We start from the raw sequence: 17,956 nt of genomic DNA, 5'->3' as shown, positions 1-17,956 counted from the left end.
TACATTTTATTTAATTTACACCAATATAAAAACTTTAAAATAATTTAAAAAAAATTAATATTTTTTTTTTGAGATTTTTTTAAGTGAGTTTAATTGCAAGTTCACATATATTATGTAAATAATATTTTGAGATCCTAAGTGTCTCTTTGAGGGGGCTACAGTTTTTTAGAAAGATGGAAGTTTAAAATTTCCCCCCACTAATAAAGTATGATATCTTGTACTCTTAAAAGTTTCACAAAATTGGTTGGAAAGTATGAATTTGCTAATTGAGCTATATATATATATATAATATATATATAACACACACACACATGTTAGTAAGATAAAAGGGATATAATGAAAGGGTTTTAAAAAATATACTATTTGTTTGGTTGAACAAGAAATGAAATGTAAAGTCACAATAGTTTGAAAGTGAAATTTTTTTCTAATTTTATTAAATTTAAAATTTGGCTAATTTTCAAATACATTGCATAAGTTTTCATTTATGTTTCCTGTTATGAACAACCGCTACCTACCATTCACGGTTGCTATCCACCTATGGTGTTGTTTGCAGCTTACCGTCTTTGTTAGGAGCGATTATTGCGTGCAGACAATTGACGTAAATTTATGTCAGATGTTCAATCCGGGCCACTGAAATAACCCCCCTTTTTTGTTAGTAGAGTGGGACCCACTCAAATTTTCTTGACGGTACATATCAAACACCTGACTCAAATTTGCATCAGGTGTCCGCACGCAATAATTTTTTCATTTGTTAGAGCCTCTTGCCCCATTGAGAAATGCCACCAGTAATGCATTAAATTAATTTTACCTAAAATTGAACACAAAAAATTATCTCATATATTATATCCTTAATCAAATAATATAAAAATATTTCAAATATATTACATTGTAACAATTATTTCATTCAATTATAATTTGTCTTATTTTTAAAGCAAAACAAACGTAGAGATAATGCGTATAAACAAGGTAAGATGCTACAATGCCCACACAAACTGGGTTCTCTAATTGTGGAGCAAGATTAAGGTCCGCTCTTTCCGGCACAGGTTAGGGTGTAGGGTTCTGCTTCTCTAAATACTCTCCCTCTACTCCGGCATTTGCTGTCACACGATGGCGCTTCTGTGAAATCTTCGTTATCCAATTTATTCGGAGCTATCGATGTGTTGTTCCTCGCCAATGCAGGCAAGTCAATTTCTGGCCCTTTTTTCTCATAAATAACAGAGATTTTTCTTCATGACTGTATATGATTGCCTTACCATATTTTTCTTAGATAATCGCTGTGTAGAAATGCAATTATTCTTCCATAGTTAAATTTATGACGTCTTTATACAGAAGCCTTTTTAATCTCACTAGTGAAGTTTTCTGTTTTGTAATTGAAGACGTTTGGTATTGAGTCATAAAAGTGATGAAAATGCAGTCTCTCTGTATCATGAAGCTGTGATTTTAGCTCAGGTAATATCATTTTGCTTCTCTAAGCTTATAACAATGACCAGAAATCTATACATATATCCTTTAAAGGAGTGCAGGAAATTGGCAAGGCGATACTAAAGTCTCATTTTTGTAGCATTTGTCTGTCAACATGTTTAGTTTTGAAGTTCCATCATTTCAACTTCCTCTTTGAGTGAAGGTTAGAAAAACCTATGCTCCAACATGTTTATGGTTTTAAACATCCCAAAATGTCTTGCTATACACCTGAATGAAGTTTTATGATCAGAAACTCTCTTATAAATATTTTGTGGATGCATAATCATTTCTATTAAAAAATATAGGTTTTGATTCATGCTCTAAATAGTTTAGATGAAAATTATGATAAATATTATGATCATCCTAATTGTTTGAATCCATGAATTTAAAAATTTAAAGAACTAATTATTAAAAAAACTCTAAATAATATATCTATAGGTTTGTTCTCTATATTAGATTTATATTTACGAAGAAAAAAAATCATTCAAATACTCTACCCATATTGTATATCTACCCATATGTTATGTCTTAGGGATAAATTCCATGGGTAATAAATATTATGTTCAATGTTTGTGAGTTTGAATGATGAAATTGAACTTTCCATCATATATAAAATATCTTTGCCTAGCATTATTAAGCTTCTCATTGAAGAAGGTCACTAGATTTGTCGGTCCCCATAATTCTCATATGCTTACCCTTGAAGCATCATAGACCATCAAATGTCTTAGTAAAATCAAGAAGTTTAAGGAATGGAGAATAGATTATGAGAATTTCGTTTTATTTTATGGCTTTATCTGTGATTGTAGTGCAAATTCTCTTACTAAAATATTTGTGATTCAAGCAGCAATGGTGCCAGAATTTTTAATGAATCCTATGTAGAATATTGTGAGCCATAAAAACTCTTGACATCTATAAAGGATATGGGGGATAGCCAATCTACTATTGTGTTTATTTTTGGAGGATATGCTTTTATCCATGTAATAAATACTACAAAAGATTGGGAGATGACCTCAGGTTGCAGGAAAAAAAAAGGTTTTTTGTGGTCAAGTCAAAGTTTTGCTTATCACATTTTTTCCTGTCTAGTGTTAGGACGATCTATGCAGGACGTCTCATTAGGTTTATAAATAAGAATACCATTAAAATATGTTTTTAGAAAATCACTAGTAAAAGGTTTTAGGACATATTTTATCCGTCTCAATAATGTGCTAGATGCATTAGATAATCCAAATGACATAATCAACCATTATTAAAGATCATCTAGAGTTTTAAAGGTTGTTTATTTTTTATCCCGGCTCTAATTCAATTTTGATGGTATCCACTTTTTATATTAATTATGGAGAAGAGATTAGATCTAGCAGTAAGATTAACTATATCATCCAATATGGGAATATGAAATCTATACTTAATGATAATCCATCCTATTTATTGCTCTACTATCCATACACATTTTTCAAGTTGCATTATTCTTTGTTGTGACATGAATTGCATAAGTTCTCAAGTTTTTTTGGATGAAGATTTCCAATAATAGTTCATTTAATTGCCTATTCAGTTCATGTTGTTCTTTTGAGCATACTCTATTATGATAAATTTGAAATTTGTGAATCCCAATCAAGCCTATGGCATGTTGAATATCCCCCCATAAGTATTTACTCATCTGGGAGATTATCAGGTGTGAGAATCTTATTAGTGAAGTCAGAAATGCTCTTTCTAATAACAAACATTGAAAGTACTATTAGTTGAAACTTAACATTATTCGTCTGACTTGATTTGGGCTATATCTCAAAGTGTGCATATTTGAAAAGAAATATGCTTGTTCATCCATTGGCTTTATTGGAAATTTCTTATGGCCTTATTATTATGTTTAAATGCATGAGTTTTCTTGACTACAGTGTATCATATTTAAGTTATGGTGAGAATGCCTCCTCCAATCTTCACCTCTAGCCACTATCATACATTTTGTGACAATCACTTGATCTTCTATAGGATGTTCTATATCTTCATTACATAAAAAAGTTTCATCATTGTTCTCCTCAGCCTCATCCTTCACTTCCCCATCTTCTAATTCATCAAAGAACATAATCTTTGTTTTATATTAGTTTTGTATGTGTCATCTTTTATGACACTTTAAGTAAATAATGTCCCTTGTGTTTTTTTGAAGTGGATTCAATGGTATCTTTAATGGGTTGGGCACTGGATGATAAACTGCTAAGTTAAACAGTAGAACTTTGGGTTTGAAATGTGGATGCTCGCTATGTTAATATTTGACCCTTATATAGATGTGGATGCCGATTTCTTATGCTTTTCAAGGAGTAAATTTTAATGAAAAATTCTTTAGTGTATGAGGATCTTGATTTTCTACTTTAATATTGATATCACTATTTAGATTAATTATAAATTGTTAGCTAATTGTAACTCCTGATCACGGCAATTAGTTCTAGCCATAAGATCCTTAGTTGCATTCAAATAGTCAAATGTCTAACAAGCTTTTTTACCTTAAGGTCATTAAGTGTTCATGTAATTTCATTTCATGATTTTAAAGACAGTATTTAAAATTAAGCATCCTCTTCATTTCTGCTTGGTTTAGGAATGCTTGGTCTAGATTTTCTTTTTTTTTGCTAAAGCAATAATCAAATAAATCCATACTTGACCAAATAATTTTGTTTTGCAAATATTGTTCTGTAATACTCTTCTATTTGGTATCAATCAATGAATTCATTCATTTAGGTGACAATTCTAGAATTATATTATGATCGTGAACCCTATCATAGATTTGGGCTTCTACTTTAGTGTACTTTGTAAACTCATTAAGTTGATTATGATTCCAATGATGTTCATTTCTAAATTAGGCTCATTAAGATGATCGTGATTCCTATAAAACAACAACAACAACAAAACAATAAGCCTTTATCCACTAAGTGGGGTTGGCTACATGAATCCTTTTTCTCCATTGTGGCTAATTGAGTGTTATATTTTTATTTAGTTTTAATAAATTAAGATCATTTTTTATAAAACATGCCCAAGACTTTTTAAATCTACATCTGTCTTTCTTAACATAAGTCGAATCTAAAACATATGCTCTCCTAATCGGATCATCAAATTGTCAATGTTTAATGTGATCAAAACATCTAAGACGACTCTCTAATTTTATCTGTCACTAGAGCTACACTAACCCTATCACGGATATATTCATTTCATATTATGTTGTCTCTTAAGTGTCAAACTAGTCATCCACCTAAGCATTTTCATCTTAGCAACATGTAACTTTTTCTTATGCTTCTCTTTTAAAGGCTAATATTCTGCACCATAGAGCATTGCAGGTCTCACCATCGTCTTATAAAACTTTCCCTTTAGTCAATGCAGTACTTTTCTATCACACAATAGACCCAATGCATTTCTCTACTTCAACCAACTACTTGAGTTCTACTAATAATATCACCATCACTCTGAACAATAGACATTTGATATCTAAAATGAACGTTCACACATTTTAATGATTTGATCACTCATAGTTATAACTCTACCGCTAGAGCTACTACTAAAATTACATTCCAGGTTTTCAACTTTAGTTCTACTCAAATGAAGGCCTTTAGACTCCAATGTAGACCTCCATGATTTAATTTTTTCTTGAACTTTTCTCTAGTCTTATCTACAAGAAAGATATCATCAACGAAAAGCATACACCAAGGTACATCCTCCTGTATGTCCAGTAAGAGCTTCATAACTAAAGCAAAACGATATGGGCTTGAAGCTGTTCCCTTATGTAATCCAGCTAAAATAGGAAAATACTTGGTCAGTTCTCCTCCTGTTTGAACACAAGTAATAGTTCTAGTATACATATCTTTAATGACTTGAATATAAGTCATATCAACTCCTTTCTTTTCTAGAAATCTCCAATGGACTTCTCTTGGCACCTTATTGTAAACTTTTTCAAAATCAATAAAAATTGTATGTAGGTCCTCCTTATTCTCTTTTTACTTCTCCATCAAACCTCTCAATAAATGTATAGCTTCCATATTAGACTTGGCCGACATAAATCCAAGCTGATTAGAGAAATCTTTGTAACATGTCTTCACTTATGTTAAATTAACTCTCCCATAATTTTAAAGTATGACACATCCTCTATAATTTGAACACTCTTGTGCATCTCCTTTATGCTAAAAATGGAGATCAAATACTATTCCTCTACTCTTCAAACATCTTTTTTGGTTTTAAAATAATATTAGAGAGTTTAGTATGCCAAGAAACTCCCAAATCTTTTAAATATTTCCACACATCAATTGGAATATCATTAGGTCCTATAGACTTTCCACTCTTGATTTTCTTTAAAGCCTCATCAACTTCTTTTTTGCTAATGCGACGGTAAAAATAAAATATTTTATTATTATTAACAATATTAAGATCAATAAGGTGGAGCGTACTTTCAGAAACTTCATTGTGTTTGGTTCTGCATCCTAATATTCATATCTTGTAGTTGAGTAGTTGGGTTCATAGTCATTTCTTGTAGCTTTTGAAAGTTTTATTTTTATTGAAGGCAACCTTTTCTGCCACTCTAGATAAGTTTTTCATTTTATCCTAGCTAGCAAGATTTTGGTGGTGCATTTTAGGCAATGAAAATATACTGTAAAATCTAAAAATATGCAATTTGTTAACATTAAGTCAATAACAAATAAATTAAATAAATCTTTACCAATAAAATTTTAATTTTTCATGTGATGATTTTAACCGGGCTCAAGGCTTTATTGTTTAGTAGAACAGTACCTTAACATTGAAAATCACTCAAATAAACTTGTGTTAATGCTAAGTTAAAAGATAAATGGCTATGTTTTATATGTAGTGGAAGCTGGTTGATAGTGATACAAATGTCCATAGAATTGCCTAAAATATATAGTCTACACGAATTTTGTAATGGAAAATTAAAATGCCTTTAAAAGAAACGAATTAACTTCATATTATTGAAACTAATTTTTGTAGAATTCAAGTGGTGCCCCTGAACTTCAAATCTTTTTGGATTGAACACTGCACTGTCTTTCTTCAACCTGGCTTTGATACCAAAATTTGGTGGCTTAGGATTAAAATTTGAATTGAAGGCTTATTTTGGTATATGATATTTTAAAAGTTGTTTTTCATGATGTACAAATCTTAGACAAATTTGTCGAGTATTGGATTTAAAGGAAATTGAAATTTGGTGGTATGCCAAGCAAGGGTATGGTCTCAACTGGAGAACCCTAAGTGTAACGTTAGGAATTTAGTATTGGCCATTATAGGCAACCTTAGAGCTAGAAAACATTTGAAATGTGTAGTGTACTGTACCTTAATGTGATGTTATTACATTTTTTCAGAATTTTTAGATATTTTTCATAGATTTTATAAAAAGACTAGGTCATGTAGAAAAAATGGGCTGAAAATAATTGGGGTTGCTTGATAGTTGTCTAAAATATTATTGGAGAATTTTGCAAATTTCTATGTTATTTTAGATGTCTTAATAGCTGGTTGAAAAAGATTAGGTCTTGTTTGAGTAATTGTTTTTAGACAACTTACACCCCAAGTATATTTTGTTTTTAAGGTTTCCAAATTTATTTTTGAGATGCCATTTTAGTGCTTTCGCATAGGGCATAGGGCAATTGATCATTGCATTCCACTTGTAATAAGTGCTCAATCTGTTAATTTTCGTCCTTATGGATATTTGCCTTTTCAAATATACACCATTGAAATATTGTTAAAAGAGATGTGTGAGAATGGAACTATTTGTGAAAGTCAATGCATTCTCTTGTTCAGTCATTCTTGTTAAATGCTGGCTATTAATTGGCACATTTGTGTGGATTTTGAGCTTTGAATGCAATTGCAGTAAATGGAATTTTTTTTATTCTTGTTATTGATTCAGTTTTTGATGAATTACATGGCGTCACAGTTTCTCCCAAACTCGGTTTATCGTCGGGTTATCACTGAAGTTGTATGCTCTACAATGACATTTACAATATAGCCTTTCATACCCATGATGGGCGTTTTGAAATCCTTTTCATGCCATTTTCCATGATAAATTCATCTTTTACCATTCCAATTTTAATGAATTAGTTCTTTCGACCGTATTTACAGAGTTTGTTATTGTATTTCCTTGACGACATCTTAAGTTACAGCACCTCATTTTCAGTCCATGTGGAATACGTGGCACTTGTTCTTCTGTCTTTACAAACATAGAAAGTACTATTTTCCTCCATCCAAGATCAATTATCTGGGACATATTGGCATGCTAGTGCCATGATGGAGGACCCAAACAAAATTATGGTAATGACATTGTTGCCCACGCCAAGAGATGTTCTCCAACTCCTATTCTTGAGTTTAACGGGTTACTATTGTCATTTTTTGGCTAATATCAACTGTTGTTTTCTTAGCAAATCTATTGTATATGCATGAATTCTTGCCATTTTGCTTGACACAGTGAGAAACTAAAGCAGGCGATGATTGTTGCTTCTGCGGTGGCATTATCGAACTTTCATAAGGAATTTGTAGTAGAAACTACTAGTATGGCTATAGGGGCGGTTCATGTAAGTTAGACACTTGATCTTTTTTCTTTCCTTAGTGAAAACCTGCTCCAAAATGGGCTAGTTTCTCGCTTACCTGAAAGAATTATATGCTATAACTGAACAATACCTTTTGAGAAATTGATTTAACTTCAAAATGAATCACCAACGTTTAAAAGACCTATTGACACAAGTCATCCAAGCTCAAGCATATTTGTTATTCCTTCATAAATTGTTAGTCCCCGAAAGCATAATGAGGCTGCTGGCGCCTTATCTTGCATGTCCGATATGTGCAAAGATGTGTTCGAATTTATGGCTTGCTGCTTGCTCTTTTTGGAAATTAAAAATGTTGTCACTTCTTGCTACATTAGTCTCACGGATTCTAGAGCAATTCCGTGTGAATATCTCAATGCTTACTAAACTTGCTCATTGTGGTCCGCTTCCTTCGGGCTCTTTTGTCACCATGATTGGGGCATTATTTATGATATGCTCATTTGACGAAGTTTCGTATGAACCTCAGTGTCTGTTATGCATGGCATCTTACTAAGTTGATTTTACCTTTATTTATTTGCTGTAAGTGGCAATGCTTCATTATAGCACAACTTACCACTCACAATCAGATGGCTAGGCTGGTGTCTTAAAGCAATTTTTGGAGTAATATCAACGAGCTTAAACTTTAGATGAACCAAAATTATGTTCAGGCAAAACATTTTTATAACATCAGTTTCCATTCTATAGTGACACCTAATCAAGCTTTGTACGACCAACCAACATCTTTAGCTCCTGCATGCACTTGGGGACAAACTTCAATTGTACCACTAGCAGTCTTAATGGAACAGAGTGAATTATTGCACCTATCACATCATAATCTGCAGCGTGCGCAACTCCAAATTAAAATATCGGCATATCACAATTGAAGAGATTTTTTTTCTTTAGTGAAGGAGATCTTGTCATGGTCAAGTTGCAGCCTTTTATTGTAGTACTACACAATTTCAAGTCCTGGTTATCTGGATTAATTCTGTTGTTCAAGGGGGCACTTGGGAGGATTGATGTTCTCTATGCTATGACTACCCCTGCATTGTTTGATAAGAAAATGTTATTGTCAAAAAGCACCAAATGGAAAGTGTCATGGTTGAGGAGACATAGACAACAGTGCCGGGAAATACATTTGACTAGCATCAATTTGTTAGATCGGGAAATACATTTTGTCTTTTATTTATCTATGGGCAATTTAGTTTTTTAATTATTTATTAATGTTTAGTATAAATAGGGCTAATATGTTTAGGTTTAAGGTTGTGCATGAGATTATTCTCTTGAATCCTATTGTTAGGGTTTGGGAGAGACTTCCTATTTCTCAAGTAGTAGGATTTGAGAGAGATCGCCTACCTCTTGAAATATAGGTGCCTATTTTTATGTATTTGGATTGTGTTGTTTGGTTTTCATGAAATAAATTATCTTTTGCCCTAATTTTTATGAGAAATTTGTGTCAAATTCCGATCAAATTGGTATCAAAGCTTCCATCCTTCATCGTCTCCGCAACGTCTCCTTTGTGACCTAGCCAATCGAAATTGTCGCGATTAGATCAAGCCAGGAGACCAACGAAGGTATCACAACATACAGGCGCTAGAAAGATCATTGGTATTGCGACATATAGTCACTATCTTCATCAATACAATCACGATAAGAGCTCGCCAGGCGCGATGATGGGATCACGCCTTACAGGCGCTGGTGGTAGTAATTGAACTGAGTGAAACAATCACAATTTGATGAAGCCAAGCTTAGAGAAAGAGTTCATAAACTTCAATTATGGTGGGCTGCATTGGAGCCTAAAGGCCTTCGTTTGAGTAGATCTAAAATTGAATACATGGAATGTAATTTTAGTAATTGTAGCTCTAGTGGTAGAGTTGTAATTATAGGTGATCAAATCATTAAAAAGCATCGTTTTAAATTTCTCTGGTCTATTGTTCAAAGTGATGGTGATATAGATGAGGATTTTATTAGTAGAATTCAAGTTGGTTGGTTGAAGTGGAGGAATGCATTAGGTCTATTGTGTAATAGAAAAGTATCACTTAAACTTAAAGGAAAATCTTATAAGATGGTGGTGAGATCTGCAACGCTTTATGGCGCAGAATATTGGCCTTTAAAAGAGAAATATAAAACTAATTTAGAATGCTTAAGTGGATGAGTGGCTTGGCACACTGAGAAAAAATGTTAAACAAATGTATCTATAGAAGGGTTGGTGTAGCTCCAACGACACACAAGTTTAGAAAGAGTCGTCTTATATGGTTTGATCACATTGAACATCGACTAATTGATGATCCAGTTAGGAGAGTAGATGATATATATTCAACTTATGTTAAGAAAGGCTGAGGTAGATTTAAAAAGATTTGGGCTTGTTGTGTAAAAATGATTAAAATTTATTAGAATTAGATGAAAATATGACACTCAATATGACTCAATGGAGAAAAAGGATTTATTTAGCAATTTTACTTAGTGGGATAAAGGCTTGTGCGCGCGCGCGCGTCTTAGTCTGACTCATTGGTTTCCGTCTTTGGTGTAAGTCCCTCGGGTCGGGGGTTCGATCCTTGCGTAGGATCGAATTACACCCTTGTGTGGAAGGGAGGTCGTTTCCTCGGTCAGATTATGAGGTTGATTAGCGATCAACCTTTTGTATATATATATATATATATTGCGCCATTTGGTGGCTTTTTGGTCATGGCGCTCACGCTCTGCTAGGGTTTTGCTATGGCGATCCTTGGTGATTACTCCATTGCATCTCTTCGTCGATCAAGCTCTGCTCGTCGTTCGTTGATTTCATCGCTTCCGTCTATTTCGCCGTTGTTGACGTGCGTCGTCTACTGCGTCGCTCGTGTCGTCTGTTGCTCATTTGGCTGCATCAGGCTCAGTTGTGGCTCTCGACATCTCTTAGTTGTTTGTTGCTCGTTCGACCACGCCTTCCAGTCATCGCCTCTCGTCTTCGAGCTCGAGCTGAATTTGCTGGGGCTTCGGGTTTCCGCTCCTGCTTCCTGTTCTGGATTTGGAGTTTGCTCTCTGCTTTGCTTTCTTCACTGTTCTTAGCATCGTACCTCCATCTATTGGGGATGGCTTCGGACATATCGTATGCTGCTGCCCTTGCAGGTGCCCATGCCTCAGGTACAACTAAATTGTATTTTTTTCTCCTTCGTTTGAGTGGGTGGAGGACATAAAAAAATCAGGTAGGAAGTATAGAAAGCTTGCCATTTTTTTTACAGGAGCTGAAGGTATTCAACTTGCTTCCTTCTGTCGACTGAATTTGGTCGGAAAATTTCTGTATGACCATCTCAAAATGGAGCTGATTCATAAGGAATTTGAGCTTATGCACCTTGGTGGGGAGTGAAAAATTGGACTGTTAGATGGAAGACATTTTTATACGACTAAATAATGAAGAGGATTACACACGTTTATTTGCTAGAAGGATAATCTGAATTGATAGCAGAGCAATGAAGATTCTGAAATGGTCTGTGGGTTTTGATCCACATACGAAACCACCAATTCAGACAGAACTTCCAGTCATTTCGTTTTAGATTCGCCTCTCTAGTATGAAATTTCATTATTTTACTCAAAAAATATTGTATTCTATTGTCTCAGCTTATGACAAGTCACTCAAAACGAACATTCCTACTTTTAATCTTTCTCGCCCATCTGAAGTCAGAGTACTTGTTGAAAGAGACATCATTTCATCCGTTTTGAGGAAATTTCGTTGGGCACACATCATCATGGATATTGACAAAAGTAATGATTGAGCATTTTTCTTCGTATTGTTCGAATTGTCGTATTTTTTGCTACTCCGGCTCTCAATGCCATCATCAACACCCCCAACTCAAACCAAAAAAACACAGTGCTCTACCAGAGGAAATGATTTCATCTACTTGATTCCATCTCCTCTTGATGACCTTTAAGTTTTCGACACTATTGATTATCCCCTGAAGACGTCACTATTCTCGCAGGCAATATGTCAACCATTCAGTCCCCAGTTGTAGCTCCCCTGTCTTTGGAACCTTCTATAGTGGGGGAGAGGGAGATTCTTCAAACCCCACCTGCCCTAGAACCTATCACCGATATTACAGGGGACAATACTTCTAATGCTTCACTACCGCCTCATTAGGTCGAGCAAGTTGTTAATGTTACTTAGATTCATGAGGATTATAATGTGCAACAACCTACACCTGCCCGACCAACTTTGGAATCTACTGATCAGATGAGTCAATCATCGGATAAGGAATGACAGGTCTACACATCCAGGAGGAAGAAGAAAAATGGAAATCTACTTGAGCTCGGAAATCTGATGGATGATATTTTGGTTACTTCGGACAATGGTACTCATCTTACCAATTTGTTAGCCGGCTCACTTACGAGAAATAGAGGCTGAGGGGGGACTAAAAGTGGGACGTCCCTAGTACTTTTGCGCTCTTTGGTGGCTTTTTGTTTTCTTTTAGGACTAAAGTGTTTTTTTACCTTTATGCATCTTTGCTTTATTTGAGATTTTTGTGTGTTGTATTGTGTGAGTCAGACTTTCTTTTAGGTCATCTTATACAACCTTTCTTAATATTTTCCGCTTTAATATATTAGCCCTTGGGCTTTATCAGTCTTTTATTTTAATTCATTATAAAAGAAATATACTTTTGTGTATGGTGTGGTTTGATTTTTTAATCTACTTTATTTTCAAATTATCACCCAGGTACTTATATGCTGTGTTTGAAGATGACTGAAGAGGCTAATGCAATGCTAGATGTCTTTGATGAACAGTCTCAGCAAAGATCCTTTTCCCTGGATGACAGTAGCGGCACTGAAGAATCTCCTCAGCATATATCCTTGGAAACTCCAAATGATGCAATTCCTTACATCGGCCAGAGATTTTCTACCCATGATGCGGCTTATGACTTCTACAGTCATTTTGCCAAGGGATGTGGCTTTTCTATCCGTCGACATCGAACTGAAGGGAAGGATGGGGTTGGTAAAGGAATTACACGACGTTATTTTGTCTGTCATCGTGCTGGGAATACTCCTATTAAGGTATCAAGCAAAACTAAACCACAAAGAAATCGAAAATCTTCTCGCTGTGGATGTCAGGCATATATGCGCATTAGCAGATGCACTGAGATGGGGCTCTCTGAATGGCATGTTACTGGGTTTGCAATCAACCATAACCATGAACTTTTGGAGCCAAACCTAGTTCGGTTTCTGCCTGCCTACCGTACTATATCCGATGTTGATAAAAATCGCATATTAATGTTCTCGAAAACTGGAATTTCTGTGCAGCAGATGATGAGACTCATGGAGCTTGAAAAGTGTGTTGAACCTGGATATCTCCCTTTCACTGAGAAGGATGTACGGAATCTTATTCAGTCATTTAGGAGGGTGGAGCAGGATGATGAAAACCTTGACCTCCTAAGAATGTGCAGAAACCATAAGGAGAAAGATCCCAGCTTTAGATATGAATTTACAACTGATGTGAATGGCAGGCTGGAAAATATTTCTTGGTCATATGCTTCTGCAGTTCAGTCTTACGAGATATTTGGTGATGCGGTCGTATTTGACACCACCCACCGCCTTAATGCTTTTGATATGCCACTTGGAATTTGGGTTGGCATGAACAATTATGGAATACCTTGCTTCTTTGGCTGCGTGCTTTTGAGGGAGGAGAATGTTCATGCCTTCTCATGGGCATTAAAGGTGTCTGAAGAGTTTGTTTGGTTTCTTTTATTGAAGAGTTTGTTTGGTTTCTTTCATTGAAGAGTTTGTTTGATTTCTTTTATTTTTAAGCCATTGTATTGGTTTGTTTGTGGCAGGTATTCTTAAAATTTATGAATGGAAAAGCCCCACAAACACTTATGACAGACCAAAATATGTGTCTTAGAGAAGCAATTGGGATTGAGATGCCGACAACCAAACATGCTTTTTGCATGTGGCATATTGTGGCGAAGTTTCCATCTTGCTTCAATGCTGTTCTTGGAGACAGATACAATGATTGGAAGAGTGAGTTCTATAGGCTTTATAGTTTGGAAACCTCCGAGGACTTTGAGAATGGATGGAGGGGGATGATTCACAGATTTGGGCTTCATACCAATAGACATATCACCAACATGTTTACATCTAGAACACTTTGGGCTTTGTCATTTTTAAGAAGCCATTTCTTTGCAGGAATGACTACCCCAGGCGTATCAAAAGCAGTAAATGCTCTCATTCAGCGTTTTCTCAATGCACAGACTCGACTACCTCATTTCTTTGAGCAAGTATGTTCTCTACCCATTTAATGGCATATAAATCCCTTTTACAGTAACTAGAAGCTTAAATTGTTTGACTACTTTTCTTTTTTGAATGGTTACTTCTAGCAAGTTTTGTTGTAGTTTGACAAAATTTTGACTAACAATATAATTAAAATAATTGCGCACTTTGTGATGCTGGATTAATGCTGCGTTCAAACCTTTTCTACTCTGAAGATTTTTCTGAGTGGTTGTGGAGCTCAGTCTGATCATGGTGAGGGAGGGATGGAGGGGCGGAGGAGCTCGGGTCTTTCATGTAAAATGAAGGGAGCGAGCAGGAAGGGGGTAGATTGACATTTATTTCAGTGCCACAACTTTGTCCAGGGTCTTATTGGGAGACTATTTCATTGTGTCCGGGTAGATCCTATGTTATTGTCTAAATTTTAAACCATTGACATTACCGTTCGCGAACATATTTTCGTTAGTTTAATAATAACAAACTTTATCGATTTTGCTAATTTTTTTAATGCGTCAATTTTATTTAAATTTTTTTTTTCATATTTTTAAAAATTCATCTATATTTAGTCTAATAACCCTCGTGCAAAGCTTTCTTCCCGTGCTATTAATTTGGTTCATTCCATCCATCTTTTTTCTCTCAGAAGCTTGCTAACTTAAAAGCCTACCAGTAGCCACTTTCTTGTCCAGATCTTGGCCCCGGAGGTTACTTCCTTCCATCTTTGGATTTCATAATGTCACAATATTTACCTTCGAAACTTTGAAATAGATGGCAAAATAATTTCATAATGTCACAATATATACCTTTGAAACTTCGAAATAGAAAGAACTTTTGTTATTAGATTCCTTTGAAATAGAAAATTAGATTCCTTGGGACGGCCTGTCCCATTCTTGGGAAAGAAGTTTTTATATAGAAGAGCTACGCAGCTCTAGCTTGGATTATTGAAGTTATGCAGTTGTTAGCAATGCTGAAGATGCATGTGCAGGCTAAAATGGAGCCTATCCAGTGCACAAAACTTCCCCACGAAGTCTGGTCCGTGTTGGATTTGTTATATACAACTTTTTTCTTTTACTATGAAGTTGTTTCTATAATTTAAATTCATAACATTCTAGTCAAAATGAAGCCAAGCTAATCATTGTTCAAAACCTTTATCTACTTTGAAAGAGTATTGCGCTTAAATTATACATTCTTTTGTATGCATGAAGGTTGCGTATGTAGAACTTCCCAGCCAGATTTGTCAACACACATGAACTTACTGTTCTCTTTTGGCAGGCTGCCGTTGCTGTAGACTTCAAAGACCAAGCAGCAGAACAGCAAACCATGCAACAAAACCTACAGAACATCTGTGTGAAAACTGGTGCTCCCATGGAAGCTCATGCTGCTGCTATCCTGACTCCCTATGCCTTCTGCAAGCTTCAAGATGAGTTTGTCATGGCCGCTCATTATGCCTCGTTTCAGGTAGAAGAGAGCTGCTTCCTTGTTCGGCACCATACGAAAATGGATGGAGGGCGGAAGGTCTACTGGGACTCAAGGGAGGAATTCCTTTCCTGCAGCTGCCACATGTTTGAGTTCTCAGGAATTCTATGCAGGCATGCTCTTCGAGTCCTCTCCACCATCAACTTTTTCCAGATTCCAGAACGTTATCTACCTCTACGGTGGCGGAGAGTGAACTCATTGCAATCCAAACCATCACTTGGTGAAGATGAAGTTCCTGTTGAGCAAAATGAAAGGTTTCAGGCCTTGCAGTCTATGATCTCATCCCTTGTCTCTGAAGCTACCAGGTCGAAGGAGAGGCTTGATATAGCTTGTGAGGAGATTTCACAGCTCTTGTACAGGATCAGAGGTGTGCCGCCTTTTGGAATTGGTCTAAGAAATGGGGTTCATAGAGCTGCCAGATGATGCTCGGCAAATTATGGGCGTGTTTAGCATTACTAAAATTTAGTAAATCACTAAATCCACTCCCTTGTTGCATTTAACATGATTTGAAGGCAAAATTCGGACTCTAAATCCGAAATTTTATAAATTCATAGAATTTGCGCTTTATGTTTGGCTAGATTTTGTAAATCCGGCGATATATCCTGTTAATAGGCTCTACCAAACACCTCCAAGGGAACTTTGAGATTAATTAAAGTTTGGTGGCTGTAGTTTTGTAGTTTTTAGGCTTCTGTCTACTAATTTATTTATTTTTTCTCATGTATAATATGATTTTTCGTATGGAAATTATAAATGTAGATTTCTCTCTTTTGGTCGGTTAATTCCTGTTGTACTATCACTGCTCTATATGGTTTTATGTTTCTGATAGTTCAATTTATGAGCTAATTTAATCTGCTTTTAAGAGATCCAGCTGAATGGTGTAAAGTTGAGGCATTCTCATTCATGGGATATTAATGTTAGAATCTAGAATATGGTTTAGATTAATGCTATCACTCCCAAAATTAAAAAGAACTTATTTATTTTTCTTAACTTTGTTCAAAATTGATTAAGGTTAATATAAATCTCACTTCTTTTTGGAATGATAGCATTAATCTAGAGGTGGTTTGTTTTGATGTAAAATGGATGTAAATAAAATAAATACATGAATTTTAACTTTTTTTTTTGTTTGGTGAGTAATATATTCGAGTGAAATAAATATTCAATAATATCATCAAATCTGAAAATAGAGAAAAAAAGCAAGCTAACGGGCATCGTGGTGTATGTGTAACTCCGAACTCCCGTCTTTGAGTAAATATTAGATCCGGACGCAATTTGTGTTCAGAGGGATTGGTTCGTGTTAAAATTTATGGGGCCCGTTTGTCACATGACACCCTACTATTAGACTTCAGATGCATCGAGAGTTCTGACCTAATATCCCCCAACAACCCCTGAATAATTGCTATTATCTATAAAATAAAAAAATGAGTTATCTGGCAGCAAACCTGCCTTCCAAAGGGATTTCTAAATCGCGGTTTTGGAAAAAGGAAGGAATTTCAGAACCTGTACTATATATTTTGTCCCATGATTGAATTTGTAAGGAGATTATATAGGGTAAGAGTATGGAGCATCTTTTTATGAGTTAACAATCAATAGATGCTTTACATGCTTCTCAGAATGCTTGCCAAACGCTAAATAAACTTATGATGTTTTTGGAAATCAGAAATTGCATGTAGGTCTTTTACTGTTTTCATGTATAGAGTTCTCATATTGCTGAAATATTGCATAATCATAAGTAATTGTAGTGAAGAAGAAATAGGAGGAGATGAGGAGAAAAAAAAGCTCTCACAATATAGAAAAGAGAAACAGATGCATCATTAATATTTTCTTTTTTCATGATTCAGTCTCATCTTCATTGCTGGCAATGTTTATTCTTAATCTAATGCATAGACAAATGTGATAGATTGATCTTTATTTAGATCAAGTGTAATGTCTCTCTATATGTATGTTTCTTTTTGCAACTTATTGAAATATACATCTCTATGTGATTGTGGATGTAAATAAATCTTATTAGATCATATAAATTTGACATTTTGTATTTGAGATCTTTATTGCAGTTATTTTTTTATCCTCTTGCTTTTTTGTCTAAAATTATATAACTATTCTTAACAATCACATGTGATCTAAACTTTTTACTTTGTTTATGCTAGCTAGTTTGATTTTACATAATAGGTAATTATCTCGGATTATATATCATGTTCTTCTGGTTGTTCTGTTCTTAAATGAAGGTCTTCATTTGTGCTTATAAA

At 34.9% G+C, this 17,956-nt stretch overlaps 1 protein-coding gene across 2 annotated transcripts; it reads left to right on the top strand.

Annotated features, from left to right (window-relative positions):
* The first annotated feature begins 988 nt into the window (after positions 1 to 988).
* Positions 989 to 16,483, top strand: LOC110029905 (protein FAR1-RELATED SEQUENCE 11). Of its 2 annotated transcripts, XM_020732390.1 has the most exons (5): positions 989 to 1,179; positions 12,697 to 13,691; positions 13,808 to 13,994; positions 14,160 to 14,251; positions 15,510 to 16,483. In XM_020732390.1, exons 2-5 carry the CDS (start codon positions 12,705 to 12,707, stop codon positions 16,134 to 16,136), a joined length of 1,893 nt encoding a protein of 630 aa, XP_020588049.1. In that variant the 5' UTR covers positions 989 to 1,179; positions 12,697 to 12,704; the 3' UTR covers positions 16,137 to 16,483. The 2 variants fall into 2 exon arrangements, with proteins under 2 accessions (XP_020588049.1, XP_020588048.1); XM_020732389.1 differs by having other exon boundaries at positions 13,808 to 14,251.
* Positions 16,484 to 17,956: the final 1,473 nt, after the last annotated feature.

This window comes from Phalaenopsis equestris, unplaced genomic scaffold (genome assembly GCF_001263595.1).
Source record: "Phalaenopsis equestris unplaced genomic scaffold, ASM126359v1 Scaffold000609, whole genome shotgun sequence".
Taxonomy (NCBI): domain Eukaryota; kingdom Viridiplantae; phylum Streptophyta; class Magnoliopsida; order Asparagales; family Orchidaceae; genus Phalaenopsis; species Phalaenopsis equestris.
This window is presented reverse-complemented; position numbering and strand designations above follow the sequence as displayed.